The sequence below is a fragment of the Grammomys surdaster genome, unplaced genomic scaffold (assembly GCF_004785775.1).
Source record: "Grammomys surdaster isolate TR1022 unplaced genomic scaffold, NIH_TR_1.0 255, whole genome shotgun sequence".
Classification (NCBI taxonomy): domain Eukaryota; kingdom Metazoa; phylum Chordata; class Mammalia; order Rodentia; family Muridae; genus Grammomys; species Grammomys surdaster.
In genome coordinates this window covers 3936168-3955424 of record NW_021604696.1, presented here as the reverse complement: position 1 = coordinate 3955424, position 19257 = coordinate 3936168, and the positions used below count along the sequence as shown (strand labels likewise).

The 19257-nt window shown below is 44.5% G+C and overlaps 1 protein-coding gene across 2 annotated transcripts in view; it reads left to right on the top strand.

Annotated features, from left to right (window-relative positions):
* The first annotated feature begins 10221 nt into the window (after nt 1–10221).
* The window catches only part of Prim2 (DNA primase subunit 2), a 205486-nt gene continuing 196450 nt past the window's right edge, over nt 10222–19257 (top strand). Inside the window, exons 1-5 of one of the 2 annotated variants that reach the window (XM_028775407.1) lie at nt 10222–10356; nt 10954–11116; nt 12790–12893; nt 16210–16289; nt 17489–17609. In XM_028775407.1, coding sequence (XP_028631240.1) covers nt 10963–11116; nt 12790–12893; nt 16210–16289; nt 17489–17609 — 459 coding nt within the window. In that variant the 5' untranslated portion in view covers nt 10222–10356; nt 10954–10962. Of the gene's footprint in view, nt 10367–10953; nt 11117–12789; nt 12894–16209; nt 16290–17488; nt 17610–19257 lie in introns of both variants that reach the window. The other variant, XM_028775408.1, reaches the window with a different exon arrangement.

Genomic DNA, 19257 nt, shown 5'->3' with positions numbered 1-19257 from the left:
CTGGTGTGTCTGAAGACAGCTACAGTGTACTTGTCATATATATATAATAAATAAAATCTTAAAAAAAAAACAAAGCAAAACAAAACCCTTTTAAATTTGAAATAATGTTACACTCACAGAAATGTTTCAAAGGCAGTATAAAGTGTCCAGTATAAAAACCATCTGCTGAACGCTTGTTTCTCAAATGTTAACATCTTCTTTGCTCCCATGGCTGGGTTTGTTTGTTTGTTTGTTTGTTTTTAATATATTGGCTGCTAGTATTCCCAGTGAAATTTGCAACCGTATGCTAATTAGGATGGAGAGCCACCCTAGTGCTGGGTTATGTGCACACTCCCAGCCTGAAGCACAACTGTACTTGAACCGATGTCCCCTGGGGCCGGTGCACTTATCTAGGAAGCAGGATGCTCCACAGATGAGACAGTGCTCTCCCTGGTGGGACCTTCACCATCTTAGCTCTGTGTGGGAGCAGTTGTGTGTACAATGAATCCCCACTCACCAAGACATTGATAAGTGACTGCTAAATCTTGTTCCATCATGACGAAAAGCCGTAAAATGGAGCTTCCGTGTGACTTCGGCCAATTTTTGACTTTGAGTTTGATCTAACATTTACTGACTTTACTCAAAACCAAGGTATGCTAAGATGTAGAACCCTCATTCTTTATGTCTTTCTCTGGAAGGTACCCTGATGCCCCATCCCTTCAGCTAGTGCTTTGAGCCTTTGAGCCTCGGAGTGTTCCCCAACAGTCACCTAAATGCTTCTACTTCAGCGACTTATGTTCACTACAAAGTCCAATAACATTTCCTATGTATCCGTTAGGTAGGGGCCACGGCGAACTGTGTCCTCCACCACATTCCTAACTTGAAGTCCCAACTCCAGTGCCTCAGAATATGAGTGTCTTTGGAGATAGTATTTAATAAGAAAATTGAGGTAAATAAAGATGGGCCCTAATCTACTATGATGGGTTATCTTTTGAGAGCTCTGAAAGAGACTAGCCCTCATTTTCTTCAATTAATTAATTTATTTATTCAATTTACATCCCAACTGAAGCTCTCTTCTCCTTCCTGTTCCCCCTCACATGACCCCTTCCCCATCCCTCCCTCATTACCCATCATTTCTGAGAAGGGTGAGGTTTCCCCCTCTGGGTGCCAACCCACCCTGACACTTCAAGTCACTGGGGACTAGATATATCCTCTTCCACTGAGTCCAGCCAACATAGTTGAGCTAGAGCCACAGGACCCACAGGCAGGCAACAGAGCCAGATAAGCCCCCGTTCCAGTTGTTGGGGTACCGGCATATGTGCAGGGATCCTAGGTCCAGCCCTGGTATGGGCTTTGGCTGGTGGTTCAGTCTCTGGGAGCCCCCAAGAAGACCTTAACATTCACCCTTAACAGTTTATATTAATAAACGTTAGACGGATTCCTTTCTAATGCATGCCTTCTGCTTAGTAAACCATTAAGATCGTTTTCCAGGGAGGCTTTTAGATGTGATTATCGATCAGTCAAGTTGGAATGAGATCTTGGCATCCTTAACAGAGTCGTATTGACACCTTCTTCAGTTTCCAAAGCTCAGCCAATGGAAGGAAAATATTTTCATCAGGAGTTTTGATCGGAAAGCCAAAATCAAGAGTGAAAACACGTCTTTGGGGAGGATTACATCACATGGCACATGGAAGCCCATCTGGCTTAAGTCAGGGATGAATATGTAGGAGTTCAATCCAGTTCAGCAGGCTGCAGTGGAGTGTCTGTCCTGGGAGAGAGAAGGGATAGAGGCAGAGCGGAAAACCCAGCGAGACGGTCTTCTCCATCTCAGGACCTTGTGGATGAGGAATCAGACTTGCATTTAAAAATAAATAAGATTTTCAGGGTAGTTTGACGTCACATGGCAGTTAAAGGCTGCTGGGATCAGGAGGGAATGATGTGAAATGACCTGTTCACTTTAGTCAATCTCACCAAGGAGGTTATTTGGACAATGCATCGAAATGCTGTCCGTGTGTGTGTGTGTGTGTGTGTGTGTGTGTGTGTGTGTGGTAAAACTGGATTTGAGGGCTGTTTCTTGGGGTTTTTAGGCAGTCTTTTTTTTCAAGCCAATGTCTTTGAACATCACTACTGAAGACGATTTAAGGTTGGGGTGCCCTGTACGATGGAGTTCAGCCCAGCTTAAATTTAAATAGAGAATAAAGTTCTACTAAATGCTTAGGTTTTAATCAGAGATTATTAAAACCAGGCATTTCTCGTAATCTTTGGATACTGTCAGAATTCTTCCAGAAAGTTAACTTGACCAGAGAAAATGAAGCTGTTGGCCTTACCGCGCCTACGGCAATTATCTATGTAAGACATGATTCATAAATACTAATATTTAGAGTTAGTTTCTCATCGCTAAGCCAAAGATAGACTTTAAAAAAGATCACCCTGTATTCCTTTCAGTCTCTTAGATCTAGAAACAATCCTCCGAGAGAACAGCTTTGCTGCTTCCGTGTTCAGGGTGAGGTTCACCTCACCTCACCAACAAACACACTGGCCTAGCCTGGGGTTTCTGTGGTCAGCAGCATACTTTTCTAATCTGAGGGAGCTGCCCAAATTAACACACAGACCTGCCTCCCATTGCCACCTTCTAGATGTAATCAGGATGCTGAGAAGGTCCAGGGAGGACGAAGTGTGTCTCGGATGCACAGTGGGTCCCTAGCAGGTCATTATTGCAAGGTGCATGTGTGCATGGGTGAATGACATGCCTCTCTCTCTCTCTCTCTCTCTCTCTCTCTCTCTCTCTCTCTCTCTCTTTCTCTCTGTATGTATGTATGTATGTATGTATGTATGTATGTATGTACTTATACCTCTCTGTGAGTGTCTGGGGCTACTGTCAATTGGAGATAAGAAGTCAGGCAAAGGTGGTGGCTTAGTGAAAAGAACCTTCTTGCCATGCCCCCCATAGTGTTCAGAGACAAGACAGAAGAGGAGGAGGAAGAGGAGGAAGGGGGGGGATTGTGATGTGAAGGAGAACAGAAGTTACTTCTCTGGAAATTGCCCCACTGAGATGTCAGGAATCCATTTTCCAAAATCTCATTTTCTTTTACAATATTACAAGGTCTCTATATATTCCCTGGGAAGAGAAAGTCGGCACAAAGGTCCCACCAATGCATGTCTCTTCTGCAGGTTGCTGGTGTCTTGAATTGAATGGCTGCCTGTCCTTCAGTATGTATTCTTCAATACTATATTGATTAAATCCTTAGTTTTTTTTTTAAAAATATGAATCCTAAATTGTATCAGAGTCCAAGAGAAGGCGGACGGTACACTCAAAATACGCTAAATTTTTGTGTCTTTGAGGTAATTTATGAACACGTGCTCTAAGTCAGTTTGTTATGTTACTAGTCCTGTGGAGGGAGAGGAATTGCTACCAGACCCAAAGCCAGCAAGCCATTCAACATCAGCGTCAACTACCTTGAGATGTGTAGTGACATGTTGAAGAACACAGCCCTGCAGGGAGAGAGCTTAGGAAGTAAACGCACTGATCCTCGTTCCTTCTCTACTCCTTCTGGGACTAAACCTAAGTGTAAGCACATGGCACCAAAAAATGCTTATAAATCCCAAACAAGCTGGAATCAGAGAACAGGCTAGAGGGATGGAGTGAGGTGGGTTTGTTTGTTTGTTTGTTTTTGATAAGGGATGGGAAATTAAATATACCTAGCAGATAAATAAATGCCCGAGTGACCCGCTCCCTCATGTCACCAGGCCATTCATGACTCTGTGCTTACTCCAGCTGCAGTTCATTTGTTTACATTGAATATTGTTTTTTTACTATTTCATTGGGTGAAAAGGCTACAATTTATTTCCCTAGCAGTGGATAGGGTCTGGTGTTTTAGTGTTTTGATGTGTTTGTGAATATTCTTGTGTGTTTTGATGCATAGGCATAACATTTCTCTTGAAGCTCTACAGTGCTTAGACTCGAACTCTTGAGCAAGGGCAAACACGTGGAGACCTGCCAGGTGACACTAGTTTGGCGTCGGTTTGTCTGTTTCCAAAGCACAGGAAGTCTTCCTGAGATTCTGTATCCTCAGACCTTGACTGTGGTGTTGCTGTGTGTGTCCATCTCCCCGCTTGTTCCTGTGTGTTCTCATCTGTGCAGTTAGCACTGCTTCCGCTGCCCTGAAAATGTCCCTCATTCTTTACTGAGTATCTGCTTATTTACTTCTAGTTTTGGAGATGGGGCCTCATTCTATACAGGGTGGCCCATCAACTCCCTATGTCCTTGGGGATGATCCTCCTGCCTCCATTTCCCCGTAGCTGGGGTTACAGTATGTGCCACCTTGCTGGTTTATGTGTTACTAGGGATTGAGTCAAGGGTTTCCTGCATGCTAGGTAAACATTCTACTAACTGGTGCAACCCAAGTCCCTGCTTTTTTTGTTTTTACTAGTTATATTTGGATATTAATTCTGTGTTGGTCACAACTGTTCCAATTCTGTGGATATTAGAATACTCGTGTACTTAATTTTAGACTTAAGTTCTTTATTCTAATGTATGCCCCCAAATCAGTCCTTTCTTTTTATTTTCACCCTCATTATCCACTTTTGTGACTTCTTACTTTTTAGCTTGTGCTTTTAAAGTGGTTAAAATATATATAGCACAGAATTGGCCATTTTACATGTACAGTGTGTTAACAGTGTGGACATTCAATTTATTTCACAGCCACCGTTGCTTTTCAGCTCTGAATTGTTTAATACTTTTCTTTCTTTGTAATTTATTTGATAATTCTGTACTTCTCTCTCTCTTTCTCTGTGTGTCTCTCTTTTTTCTCTGTCGGTCTCTCTCTGTCTCTGTGTGTGTGTGTGTGTGTGTGTGTGTGCCTGTGTGTGTGTCTATGTATGGGCATATGTACATGAGGCCAGCAAAGGGGGGTTGGGTAGTTTACAGCTAGTGTCGAATTCTGTTGTAGGCTGTCTGACATGGGTGCTGGGAACTGAACTGGGCCTTCTGTAAGAGAAGTACACACTCTTCATTCTCCAGCCTCTGCTGCTTTTATTAGTGTCTTTCCACCTCTAATCCCCATCTTAGTTAAAGTTTTACTGCTGTGAACAGACACCATAACCAAGGCAAGTCTTGAAAGGACAACATTTAATTGGGGCTGGTTTACAGGTTCAGAGGTTTAGTTCGGTATCATCAAAGTGGGAGCAAGGCAGCATCCAGGCTGGTATGGTACAGCTGGAGCTGAGTTCTACATCGTCATCTGAAGGCTGATAGTGGAAGACTGGCTTCCAGGCAGCTAGGATGAAGGTCTTAAAGCACATGCCCACAGTGACACACCCACTCCAACAGAGGCACAGCTTATAATAGTGCCACTCCCAGGGCCAAGCATATACAAACCATCACACCCTCATTTTGAAATGTGGTCTCGCTGTGCTGTTCCAAGTGGCCTCCAGATGGTGGTTATGAGCTATATCATTATTTTAGCCTCCCAAATAGTAGAGAGTACAGCTGCCTGCCAACTGTGCCTGTACTGTCATGCACATGGACCTCTTTGGAACACAGACAGTATAAAGATTATGTATATGTTTGTTCTGAAAGTCTTACTAGTTTACCTCTCTTGAGTTGGTCTTTCACTAGCTGGAGTTGATATCTGTAGGTAGTGAGAGATAGAGAATAAAACTGCTCTCCCACAGAGAGCCATTTGTCCCGGAGTCATTTAAAACTGTCCATCTTGATCCATTGACTTGAGCAGTGGATCTGTCACATGCAGGCTTCTTTGCAGGTGTGGGGTCACCTCTGGATTCTCTATTCTGCTCAATTAATATTGCAGTGTTGTAAGTACTGAAAGACTATAACAATCTTCCCATTGATACACGCTTCAAAGCTACACAGATAAAATCTTTAAATTTCTTATTGTTGTTGCTTTGTAGTCACATGCTTGTCCAGCCTTTCCCAGCCATTCTTTCTAGAATTTCTAAGGCTCCTTCAAACATTCTACATATGCCTCCTCTGGAAGAATTGTTTATTGCTTGGCAGTCCTTTATATTAATTCATATGTTTGTTTGTTTGTTTCTCTTTCCCACTAGACCATAAAGTTCAAGAGGGTAGAGGTGTGTGGCTCTTTCATCAGCAAACCCTGCCTGGCACTTAGTAGGCTCCCTGATGTTTCCAGAATAAAAAGAAACCGTGCTCATATCTGGGAGGGCATTTCTTCCTCCCTGTAGTACCTCTTAAGGGTATGTTCTCTCTCCTGCTCTCTTCACCTTCCCTGCTAGGCTGATGGAAGCCAAGAGAGGAAGAACGGGATGGTTGTTTCTAGACTTCTTTCATAGCCAAACTCTCAGAAATAGGAAATGAAGTCAGGAGGGTGGAGGGAGAAGAAGGTGGCCAAGTTTTTATGGGTCAGCCACTCTGATGGAAAGACTTCTTTTCCTGTGCTTTCCATGTGAGCAGGGCTGACAGGGCTTGTGGTCACAGCATGCTCACTTGGTAAAGATTCTTAGCACGTCCTCCCTTTAGGATAGCAGACCCCAAACTGGGAAAAAAATTAGAGACGCAGTCTGACTTACCAAATATGGCGACTAAACCCTCAACTGTGTAACGCACCACAAAATAGGAGTTTTGGAGCGGCGAAGTCAAGTAAGGGCGAATGCCAGCCGGGTTAGGCTGTCTGCAGCTGGTACTGTCCAGCACAGGCTCTGTGCTCAGTGCTCAGCAATGAGTCATGGAAACTATGCTGCGAAAGGTACTCTGCTTTATTACGGGATAAACCGGGGAGCCGAGTCATTCCAGAAGGAATGCGTATACAGTTTTCGGACGAGCACTCGAAGTTCCTTAGGTTAGAGTCACATTTGATTCAAACCATCTGTTTAATGTGAAGCCGAACCCAGCATCATTCCGGGACTCATCAATCTTGTTTCATAAATAATTACTAAAGGCTTTCAGAATCCAGGAGTGGTGGTTACAGAAAGGGCACAGTCGTCCCTGTTCTTGACTGCTTATGGTTTAGCAAAGTAAAATTGCGTTTGTGTATATTTTTTTCCCCTTTATGAAGCCAGCGTCCATAGTTTGCCCAGAGACTTGTTTGCCAGAGCTGAGTATTATACCAATCCGTCATTGTTGATGAGACAGATGCACAAGAGCTCATTCACTGACAGCATCTCCGAGATGTCTGGATTATTGCTGCAACAGGGACATCTGCCTTTCAATTGCCTCTGGATACAGAAAACCATCTTTATAGTGTGCAGTGACCTACACTGACATTAGAAAATAACAATGCTGGCATAGCTGATAGACTCAGTCTATTTTGTTCTCTGAGATCAAATATAGGCTTTTAGGGGGATGGAAAGATGGCTCAGCAGTCTGGAGCATTTGCTGCTCTTCCACTCAGGTTCTAATCAGCCTCTTCCCCCCCCCCCCCCCGCGCTCCGCCCCCAACCTGGTGAATTGCAGCAGCCTGTAACTCCAGTCCCAGGAGATCTGATGCCCTCTTCTGGCCTCTGTCTGTCACTGCATGGTGCACATACAAGCTGACCCTACACATGAATACACAAAAACACCCCTACCCATACATACATACAAACGAAAACAAAATAGGTTTTTGGTATGTTGTGAAGGCCACTATTACATGGCATAATAAGATTTTGGTATGGTTAAACATATTTTTCTAGTTCTTTATGAATTAGTCATAAAATGACATTAGTCACTTCGTATTTTAATTTTGAAGGTAGGCATTTAAGAGATGGTATTGAAAGGTCCAAAACTCTTGGGGATAAAAAATTTTAATTCCCCGGGAAGCAAACTAGCTCTTCAGAGGAAGCCACTGACAATGGGCTGTTGATCAGTGACACTCCTGACTTAGGGAGGATAAGTCTCCAGCTGAATCCATTTCTGGATAACAAGGCCAGACCTGAGCTGGTGTCTGAAATTCTTTCAAGGTCTCACCAAATATAATAGAACTAGTATAGCAGCCAATCAAAATTGTCCTAATGTCACTGCTTTGTCCCTATCAATCATATTAGAGGTTACTTAACCCTTCTGGAAAATTCGCCTAGCTCCGCATAAAAGAGGATTTTGATGAGTTCTCAAGCCGTTGACATTTGGATGAATGGTTGACCCCTGCATGCCGGCAGTTTCTGAAGAATAAATGCCCTTGCATACTATTTGAGTTTGGGGTCTCCCTTCAGCGATTCTTGGACCCTAACAGTATAAAGGAATACATGAAGATAAATGAAAGGGGCTGTCCAAAAAAGAGCTTACAGTCAAATAGCCATGCAATTCTTAAGCCACAAGTAATGGCCTTGAATCATTTGAAACTACAAAACTGGCTTATAGGCACATTTTAAAAAAGAAGACAATATTTTCTAATATTTCTTGTTTGGAAAACTCTGTAGTAGAGGGTTATAAACATAAAAATAAATCCGGTACGGCAGGACATGCCTTAAATTCTAGCACTGTGGAGGCAGAAGCAGACAGATTTTTGTTAGCTCAAGGTCTGCCATATCTACACATCCAACTTCAGACCAGCCTGGTTTACATAGTGAGACCCTGTCTCGTAATTGGAGTGTAGAAAAAAAAATAATGGCAACATATGGGGGTCATAAAGAATGGGGGTGGGGCTTCAAGCGAACGACATACACGGCAACGATGAGCTCTTTTATTGTGAAATATTTGCCAATTTTGCAAGGAAAAACGTCATTGCCGATGGTAATAAACACTTTCTCATGAGTTAACTTTTCAGTTTCTGTTAACGTTTTCTCCAATAAACTCATACTCTTTAACACTCGATGGTATTAACCATCAAGACGGTAAATCTTTTCTGACTGCAAAATAACTCTGTGGACTTTTTTAGATGTGCAATTTTATGCTTTTATATATTACATACATATATACATACATACAAACAAACGAAAACGAAATAGGCTTTTGGTATGTTGTAAAGGCAGCTAGTACAGATATTTAGTTTTTTCTTTGTATTCTTTGTGATTTTACTTAAATTTCCATGGTGTCCTCAGACTACTCACGGGTATCCCTCCTTCTGTGCTTCAGTTAGCCCCCCCCCCCCCAAAAGCAGTTCATATGTTTTAGGAGTTTCTTTGAATTTGGTGATGACAATTGTATGTAGACCACAGAGGGGAAGTGTGTACACTACTGCCATATGAGTGAAATCAGGACAGTGAGACAGTTGAGTGGAGCCCCCTGATAGACACTTCAGCTCTGTTTTTTGTCAGGTAACCTTTGGAAGTCACCATTCCAATTTATGTGTAAATTGGGGCTAATACTAGAGCTCGCTTTGCGCGGCTTGAGAATAAAAATTGACAGATAAACAGGTTCCGGTTCAAGGGACTGCCTCCGATTTAGTCTATCTTAGGCTTCAAAGTGCTAGAATATACTATGCGTTTCTCAACCAGGCCACTCCCAGCCCCTTCCCAGGGCCTGTCTGCGGCTTTTTAAAGGGGGACACGCCGCCTCGAACACACTGTAGACGGCAGCGGCCCGCCAGGCTCTTCGGTTGTCCACCCAGCTGGCCTCCCTGTGGTCTTGGACCGCTTCTGGTAAGTTCTGCAGGTTCCTCCATTCCCGAGTCTATGCTCGGCTCGGACGCCCCCTGGCGAGTATCGCGCGTGGATGAGCAAACTGACGTCATTCTTAAAGCTCTTTTCTCTTTAGGAAGATGATGGCAGCGTTGCTAATAGAACGAGGGACAGTCCTTGTGTCAGGGGCAAAGCGGACTCGGCCGGCTCCTCTCCACCTCCTAGAACGAGAGCTGGGAGGCCACCATCGGTAAAGCGCCCCCGAGCTTCCGTAGCCTCAGTTACCCCGACTCTGGCTACAGCGTGGGAATGTTTGCCGTTTGCACTGCAGCTCCGAGCCCAAAGGCGTCTCCGCGCACCGAGGGCAGCTTACATTCTGGAAAACAAAACAACAAAATCCCCACCATTTGGATTCAAGCTGTTCTATGGAGGGCGTTGTCGCTCAGCCTAAACCCAGTATTTGTGGGAGGCTGAGGCGGGAGGATCGCCACCAATTCCAAGGTAGCCCGGGCTGCAGTGCGAGACACGGTCTCAGAAAGAACCCACATCCGCAAACAAAACAAAATACAAAATCAGCATCAAGAAGTCTGTCGGCGTGCAGAATGCACGAGACGCGTAGTCCCTTCAGTCGCTCCCGCGCCGCACCGCGGTGGGCGGGGCACCAGGGGTGGGACTTCAGTGTCTCACTTCCGCTTCCGGTCCCAAAAGAACTCTCCCGCCACTGGGAAAGAGCGGCTGTCAGCGCGGGTGTTTCTTCCACTTTGGTTGCTGGCTGGCTAAAGACTATCCTGCGGTTTTATTTGGGACGGAGAGAAACCGTGGAGTTGGAAGCTTGCGAGTTGACCTGGTTGGACCGAGTGACAGGTGGTGTCGGGTAGGAGGGAGCCCCTGGGTGGGATGAGGGTGGGGGCGATCCCGGAAGGCACTGGAGCCGGGAGGGAAGTTGAGGCACTTTTGAATGTTCTGGAAAGGCTGAATTCCAGAGTTATAAGTAAGGGAAGCAAGTCTCACATCCAGGTAGAATCTACTTTTCTTTCCCTTGATTTCAGGAATTTAACACCCCCCCCCCCAAACCTCATCCTCTCTTGGGTTCTCAGATGCCTGAGGGTAGCGAAACAAATCTAGTGAGCAGGCAACATGACTTGATCACTCTCTCTTACAAGGGCCACTATCTGCATATTTCCCAGTTTGAGTCCTTCCCTCACCTGCCCCGTTATGATAGATGTATGTAGAAGATCTAGACAACGCAGAAGGGCATCGTCTAGGTATAATCACTTTAAAACGGTCTGAGCATTTTGTGTTTCCATACACATCTACTTTACTGTGTCAGCCCTTTTCCGTCGTTTTAACATATATGTGTGTGTGTATGTTATATATATTGCATTGCTGTCTAAGCACTATATATTGCAATATGTAATATATAATGTGTGTCTCCGTATTTATTTCGCTACTTTTCAAAAGGTGGTCAAGATGCAGTTCACAGGAAGGATCCGGAAGAAGCTGAGATTGGCAGGTGACCAGAGAAATGCTTGTTACCCTCACAGTCTTCAGTTTTACCTGCAGCCACCTACTGAAAACATATCGTTGACCGAGTTTGAAAACTTGGCTTTTGACAGAGTTAAATGTAAGTGGCTTTTAAATTCCAATGTTTGTGTTCTTGAGAAACGCAGATATCACTTGTGGCAACGAATACAGGCCGTTCATCTCTGTTCAGCAGTCAATTCAGCATATATTGATGATTTGCTGTTGAAGGGTTGTTATTCATTTATTCACTGTAGTATGCGTATTGAGTACTATGCTTCCAGGTGGCTGGGACTGTGTAATGAAGAATGCAATTAAGCTCTATGTTGAAACCATATCTACCATGTGGAGACAGACATGCAGAGTGGAAATCATACATCAGATTACTTTCTGCTTCGGTAGAAGTAAATATTAATGCCCCTGGAGCATGAAAATGAGACTAACTAGCTTAGTCTAGTTAAGGAAGGTTTCCTAGAGAGTTGAAATTTGGTCTGGTCTCTGAAGAAATGAGCAGAAAGTAGGGATTTTCCAACAGAAGCAGTGAAGGGCTTTTCCAGACTGAGATGACGGTCTCTACAAAGGCTTGCAGCCGTGAAGGAGAGCTCTGCTTCCGGTGAGAAGTTGAGGGAGAGTGGAGAAGTACGGACGTCTGAAGGCATATTATACCAAGCAGGACTGAGGTGTGAGAAGGATGTAGCCACTGAACCGGAGGCCTCTTATCCTTTGTGTGTGAAGGGAGACGTGAATGAGCTAGCCACGGAACCGAGACAAATGCAAGCACTCTCAGAGTTTATGTTCCAGAATATTCTTGCTGGAGTAATCAGAAGATGGGAAAACACTGTTCATTTTTCTTAGAGCAACATGGTAAGAGCTGTCAACCCAGGAGAAAGCACTTCTTACTGTCCAGTGTAGTGAAGACAGGGTGGGTGGGGAAGGGCACAGGAAGCTTAGCAGTGTCAGATGTTTCCTAGTGATTGAAGCCCTTGGCTTTTGTCAGGTGAGATGGTAAGGTCCCGGCAACAGAGGCAGTGATAGGGAAAGGCTTGAAGGATGCTAAGGAGGTGTCATGAACAGGGTCTGGTGAGTGGTTGGAGATCAGGTCCGAGGGAGCAGGTACCACAAGAGGACGACGTGGGAAGTGGAGACATGTGCATACCATAGCAGGATGGAACCAGTGGACTGTGGTCGTGTGCTTAGGTGGCAGTGCAGAAGACTCATGTCTGATGTTGAAACATTCCTCGGGGGGATTTGTGTGAGAAAGTTGTGCACATGGCATTAGAAACCTTTGAGCACTTGTGGCTTCTGCTCTGGATGGCTCTCTTGGATGACTTGGTGCCTTTCATTGCTGTGAAGTCATTGGGGAAGGGAGGCCTTTTTTTCCCTCTCTCTCCTCCTTTTCATCTTACTGATACGCTCAGTCAAGGCTGCTCCAAACTGCAAAGCTTTTCTTCACACTGACACGCAGGCTTTTTCACTTCTCAGCATTTGGTGGCTTGGTACAGCAGGAGAGATCACCTATCATTCTTCCATCTTCCCTGGCTGAGCATCTTTTGGGTGTTAGATTACCTTGTATTTCTGCACGTTGGTGTGGTTTATCGACTTCCAAGCACAGTTCATGTGACGTACCCGCAGGAAACAAAGTTGTTAATATTGTCAAATATTCTAAGAACAAATAATTAGAGAATTGCTCTCCATAGGTTTTTATCTTTGATTTAGTCTTTTTAAAATCGTTTTGGATTTAAACTTTTTTCCCTTTTAATCTTCCCCCCCACCCAGTGCTTAAAGCAATTGAAAATCTTGGCGTGAGCTATGTGAAAGGAACCGAACAATACCAGAGTAAGTTGGAAGCCGAGATCCGAAAGCTCAAGTTTTCCTACAGAGTAAGTAACAGGAAGGCGGAGGGAGAGTGCACCCTCCAGTCTGTCTGTGTTTACATCACCGAGTGTAAGTTATGGGAAGGGGCTTTTATTAGGCACAGGCTTTTATAAAGACGAGCATAGTTTCGACCGTTAGAAAGAATGCACATTTTGCTGAGGTGATTGGCATGGAGTTAGATGATTGTCATACAGCAGTTTCCCACCCTCGGGCCTGCTAACTCCTCATTGCAGGACTGTCCTGTATATTGTGCAGGGTGCTTAGTGAGACCCTCGCCTTCTACCCAGGGACTGACCACAGAGATCGCCTGTGTATTCCGTGTCACAGGGTGATGCATGCTGTTCTTTTCTGTGTACTTCAGGAGCATGTACAGTGGCTGCCTTGCTCGGGCAGGGGCAGTTTCGAAGGGTGACCAGAGGAGGAAGTTCTGGAACTGCTATTTATTTATTATTTATTTATTTATTGTTTTGATTTTTTGGAGAGAGTTATTCCACAGTCCAAGTTCCTAGCACTTGTGATATAGCCCAGGTTGGCCCTACACTGTTCATCAGCCCCTGGAGTGCTGAAGTAGCAGGTGTGCAGTAGCCCAGGCTGGCCCTGCACTGTTGGCTGAAGTAGCAGGTGTGCGGTGCCACATCTGGCTTGGAACTGCATGGTGACAGATACCATGACACTTTTATTTTGGGAGGTTAATTGCCAGCAGCAGGTTGATCAGGTCGTCTAGGACAGGAGAGAGCAGGAGCCTGGAATGATGAGAGTCTGAATTTTTGAGTGATGGGGATGGCGGAAGGGATATTAACGTAGACTCAAAGGATTTTAGTGGCTTATCCCAAGGGAAGACCAGAGAGAATAGTTATAGTGCCCAGGTCCCTGCTTAGGACAGTATATTAGTTCATTAAGTACCTGACAGAAGTAACTGAAGGGAAGAGGGGTTTTACTTGTGGCCATACTTCATCATAGCAGTGGAGGCATGGCAGCCTTCGTAAAGGTGGGAACATGCAGATTTCAAAATGGTGGGGGTGTGCAGTTGGGGTTCCTCATCTCATGTGGCAGACAGCAGGCAGAGGACACAGCCACAACCAGAAGTGGGTGTTATAGTCAGAGATCTGCCCCCGGTGACCCACTGCAGACAGTGAGGTCCCGTGTCCAGGTGGTGACATTTTAGGGTGTGACACACAACAAGAGGAGCTAGTCCTGGGACCAAGAAGCTGGGTTTTGTTCTAGACATGACTTGGGTGTGTCTGTGGCAGTATCTTGTGGGCATCTGCATATACAAGTCTGGACTTGGAACGCGTGTCTAGTGGGAAAGGAGGCCTCTGAGAAGGTTAGCATCAACAAGGCTTAAGTGTGAGTGCACTGGGGAAATAATTAGAGACGGAATGGGGGAGAGGTGGAGGAGAATACCAGCGTCTAAGGTGAGTGGATTGGAGGAGTCTGGGAAGGAGATAGCTTTGTGAGAGTTAGGAAACAAACTGGGAAAGAATAGTTGTGATCATATTAATACTGACAGCAAAACAGCATCAGATATTTGTAATTCTGGCTGTAAATACATTACTTAATGTACTCTAATGTAGTTTGTCTTATGCGCCAGGTAACATTACCGTCTTATTTTATGAACAAGGACTCTGTTTTCTTGTAATATGGTAAACGGTAGAGCCGAGATTTTAATCCGTGGCATTTTATTTTGTGATGGTATTTTAATCCTAACAGTTTCAGAAACGTAAGGTAGATGACGTAGGATGAGTTGTACAGTGTGCAGTGGATTTAGCATCCGGATGACCCTGCAGACAGGGCAGAAACCAGAACAGTGGCAGTGGTTGGGGGAGAGAGTCGAGGTGGCTATGGATACTCTTGTAAGATGCTTAGCGAAATATTACAGGGAGAGGTAGGACAAGATACATGTGCACTCACCATTATACATGACACACATGTATGTTTGTTTTTTATTTGTGCGAGTGATGCGTGTGTGTGTGTGTGTGTGTGTGCAGGTATGCTCACCCGTTTTGGATTGACCAGTGGGCACGACACTAGGATGTCTTTCACAGTCATTTTCCGACCAAGGGCCACCAGAGGCAACGGCCAATGAGTTGAAGGTTTTAGTTACTGGACAGTGAAGGAGAGATGCTGTGTCCATGGAGATGGGAGGGGAGGCAGCAGATGCTGTGTCCATGGAGATGGGAGGGGAGGCAGCAGATGCTGTGTCCATGGAGATGGGAGGGGAGGCAGCATGCCACGTGTATACACAATCTCAGTGCCGTTGGAGAAGGAGCCTCAGGGCAGCTGGTGAAGACTGAAGCTGCTCTCTAGGAAGTGAGGAGGGAGATGTGTCCGTATCAATCCCAGTTTTGCTGCTTATAGGCGTTGTGCTGTTGTTTGAATCTGGAGTGTCTCAGCTCGGTGTATTTGAAGGGAGATGGAATCTCTAAGAGATGAGGATGAGGCTCAGTGGGAGGATTTTGGTCGTTGGAGCATCTGTTGAAGGGCACAGTGACACCCTGGTCACAGTGACACCCTGGTCACAGTGACACCCTGGTCTACACCTTTGGGTGCTTCTGCTGCTCCTATGTGGTAAGTGGCCCTGCTCCGGCATGTGCTACCTACCTCCCACAGTGTTCTGGGCCCCAAAGTGGTAGAATAAATGACAGTACTAAAATCCTCAAATCTGTGAGCCAAGAATGAACTTTTAAATTGCCTGTCTCTCCTCTATTTTGTAAGAGTAACCAAAAGCTGACTGTAATTATTATGTACATGTATATAAATACATGTTTACATGTGTATGTATTATTTTATATTATGTATAAATATATAGTATTATGACACACGCAAATATACATATATATGTATACACACACACTACACACACACACACACACACACACACACACACACACACACACACTCACACCACACTCTGAAGTCCTAGGTTCTAGTCCAAATGCCGAGAACAAAGTCAGTCAGCTTTTGGTTACTCGTGTGTGTGTGTGTGTGTGTGTGTGTGTGTGTGTGTGTATGTGTGTATGTACAGTTTTTTTTTGTCCATACCTAGAGCTATCGAAATGAAAGAAGTTGAGGGTTGATTTGTAGAGCTGACGGAGAGGGTGAACATCCTGGGTCTAGGAAAGTTAGGAGCAGCAGCTGATTGAAGGCAGAAATTGGCTTTGCTCTGGAGCTTTCAATGAGAGAGTGTAGTTCTTAGTTTCACCTGGTTGTGGCTGATAACAAGATAATTATCCCGGAGCGCATGAACGTGTTGAGCCAGCGTCTTTTTACCCCTCTTGTCATTCCAATACATTCATTTCTTCCCACGGCCTTATTTTCCAGGAGAACCTGGAGGATGAGTACGAGCCGAGGAGAAGAGACCACATCTCCCACTTTATCCTGCGACTTGCCTACTGCCAGTCGTGAGTATACACCTGCATCCTGACACACCACTTCTATCTCGTGGGTTATAAACTTATGCTTATCAAGTTGGTGTGTCTTTTAAAATGACTGCAGAAAAACTCACAGTAATATCGGTGGAACCAGCGTGCCGCAGAAATAAGTTTTTTACTGGAAAATACTGAAAATAAATTTCAGTATTTCAGCGATAACCTAATGAGAGAGGCTCTACGTTTTGGGATTTAAGTTTATAAGAGATTTCATTAGGAGGGCTACTTTTGAAACTCTTTCAAGAAAAAGTGGCAGTATTACTAAGAAACACTCATTCAAACATGCACTTGTATTTGGTGAAAGCTTTCTAATTTGAGAAGTAAGAACTTAATACATTTTAGCTAGTTTCTGTCGGTAGCTGGTTAATTATGAGTCAATGCTGCCACCTAGAGGTAGAAGGGGTTAATTGCTTTCTTACAGTTAAACTTTTCCCCCTTACTAATTTTTGATCAAATATTAGAGCTATGGTTGTTTCTTTTTATTAGTAGGTTATGAGTTGAGTATCTTGAATTGTTTCTTCTCTCGAGGGTATAAATGATAGCCTTTTTGGGCTTAAAGCTTGAGACCTAGAATTTTTTTCTTTGTAAGAAAACCATATGTAATCCATATAACCTCCATAGTCACTGAATAATTGGTAGTCTATAAAAGTCATCTCACAGAAATGAAACTATTTTATATACAGTAGTTATAATGTGAATGCTACTCTTATGGATAAGTATATTTTTATTTTGGCTTTAAAATATTGAATTTTCCTATAAAGCTTAAACTTTCAGTTGTCAAAGTGTACACATGTTCATCCGTTCAGAGGTAAAATTACTTTTGAGGTTTTGGTGTTTCTACTGGACATGGACCTTTGAAGAAGGAGTGCCTTACTTCTCAATGTAACGGACCCTTTGGAAGTTTAAATGCAGTGAGCTATTTTTATGTTATTCAATGTTTGCGCAGGTTTCCTCAAGATGTTCCTCATTTAATCCTTTTTATAACACTCCCGGGCCTCCCTCCCGTGGGTTTGCAGTGCTCACGTCTGTGTCAGATGGGTCGGGGTGCACAGCGGTGGCGGTGCAGAGAGCACGCCTGCTCCTCACTGCCCTCGAGTGTCGTCTCAGAAGGTCTCCTGAGTCTAGGAGTCACCGGGTGACTCATCACACTCCTGTTTCTGTTTGCGTTTCAGGGAAGATCTTAGACGATGGTTCATCCAACAAGAAATGGATCTGCTTCGGTTTCGATTCACTATTTTACCAAAGGATAAAGTCCAGAGTTTCTTAAATGATAGTCATTTGCATTTTGAGGCTGTAAGTGTGCAACCCCCCATGTGTGTGAGTGTCAGTGTGTGTGTGTGTGTGCGTGTGTGTGTGTGTGTTTCCTACTCTTCCCCTCCCTTCGTTGTTTTCATTTTTGTGAGACTGGGTCTTCTTATGTAGCCCAGGCTCAGACTTAGGGCAGGCTCTGTGCTTCTGTCTTCTGAGCACTGGGATTTCAGGTGTGCCACTGTGCCTGGCTTGTACCGTACCGTCTCCTTTTAAGTGCTGGTATTGTGAGTTCAGGCTCTATGTCCTTTTATTGGGTAGCTGTCTCCAAGACTAGCTGATAGCAAGTGATACTTAAAAGCATGTGAAGTCTAGAGAAGGTCGGATTTCACTCTAAAAGTCAGCTTGGATAGATTTAAGAAATAGGTTTCCCAGGTGAATCTGAGCGAACTACACTTTGCAGTTACATGAAACAGAAATGTTTGGGAAGTTTAGCAAAGAGAAGTACCGTGGATAGAAGAGGAAAGACAAATCTCCATATACACTTTAAAAGAGTAATGTATTGAGGTGCTGGAGAGGCAGCTGACTGAAGGGCATTTGCTGCTGTTGCAGAGTAGTAGGGTCCGGTCCCCAGCACTCAGAGAAGTGGCTCACAAGAGCTTGGAACTAATCAGTTCCAGGGGATCTGATGCCTTTTTCTGGGCTCCTTGGGCACCAGGTATACAAGTAGTCCTCATACATATATGCCGGCACTCATACATACGTGTAAAATAAAAATAAATCCTAACCATGTGTGCTTATTGAAATAGAATTAATATATTTTAACATGGTTTTTTTTTTAGTTGTCTTCAGACACACCAGAAGAGGGCATCAGATCCCATTACGGATGGTTGTGAGCCACCATGTGGTTGCTGGGAATTGAACTCAGGACCTCTGGAAGAACAGTCAGCGCTCTTAACCGCTGAGCCATCTCTCCAGCCCCCGTCAGCACTATCTAATTGGGATATTTTATTATCTTCAGATCAAAACTTCACACCCATGAGTAGTTACTCCGTGTGCTAATTAGCTTTCTGTTGCTGTACAGTTACCTGAGAAAACAGAGGTCACGGCATTAGTGATCATGGCGCATGTCCTCTGGCTCCACTGTTGGTGGTTCTGTGGTGAGGCAGAGCACCATGGTGGAGGGGTGGTGACAGGGAGCTGCTCCCCTGGTAGGAGCCAGAAGTACTGTCATACCGGAGTGGGCCAAGGCACGATGAACCGAGCAGAAGCTGGAGATTTGTATTTGTAGTTCTGGAAACAGGACTACAAGGGTTCAAGGGATCCTTGGCCACATAACAAGACTAGTCTGAATGACACGGGACTCACCTTAAAAGAGAGCCCGAAAGATCTTCCACAGGTCCTCCTTGGGGTCATTGCTCCTCCAGTCAGGTTCCCCTTCTCCAAGGCTGTCACAGGGTGAGCCCTCAGGACCCACCTGCCGGTCAGTGTTGGCTCTTCACTTCCAAACTGTCCACCTCACACCCTCCCAGTGCTTGACATCTGCTGCTTGGACTTCACATACTAGGATGTGGATGTAGTAGTTGATAGTTTAGGATGTGGATGTAGTAGTTGATACTTTAGGATGTGGACGTAGTAGTTGATAGTTTAGGATGTGGATGTAGTAGTTGATACTTTAGGATGTGGATGTAGT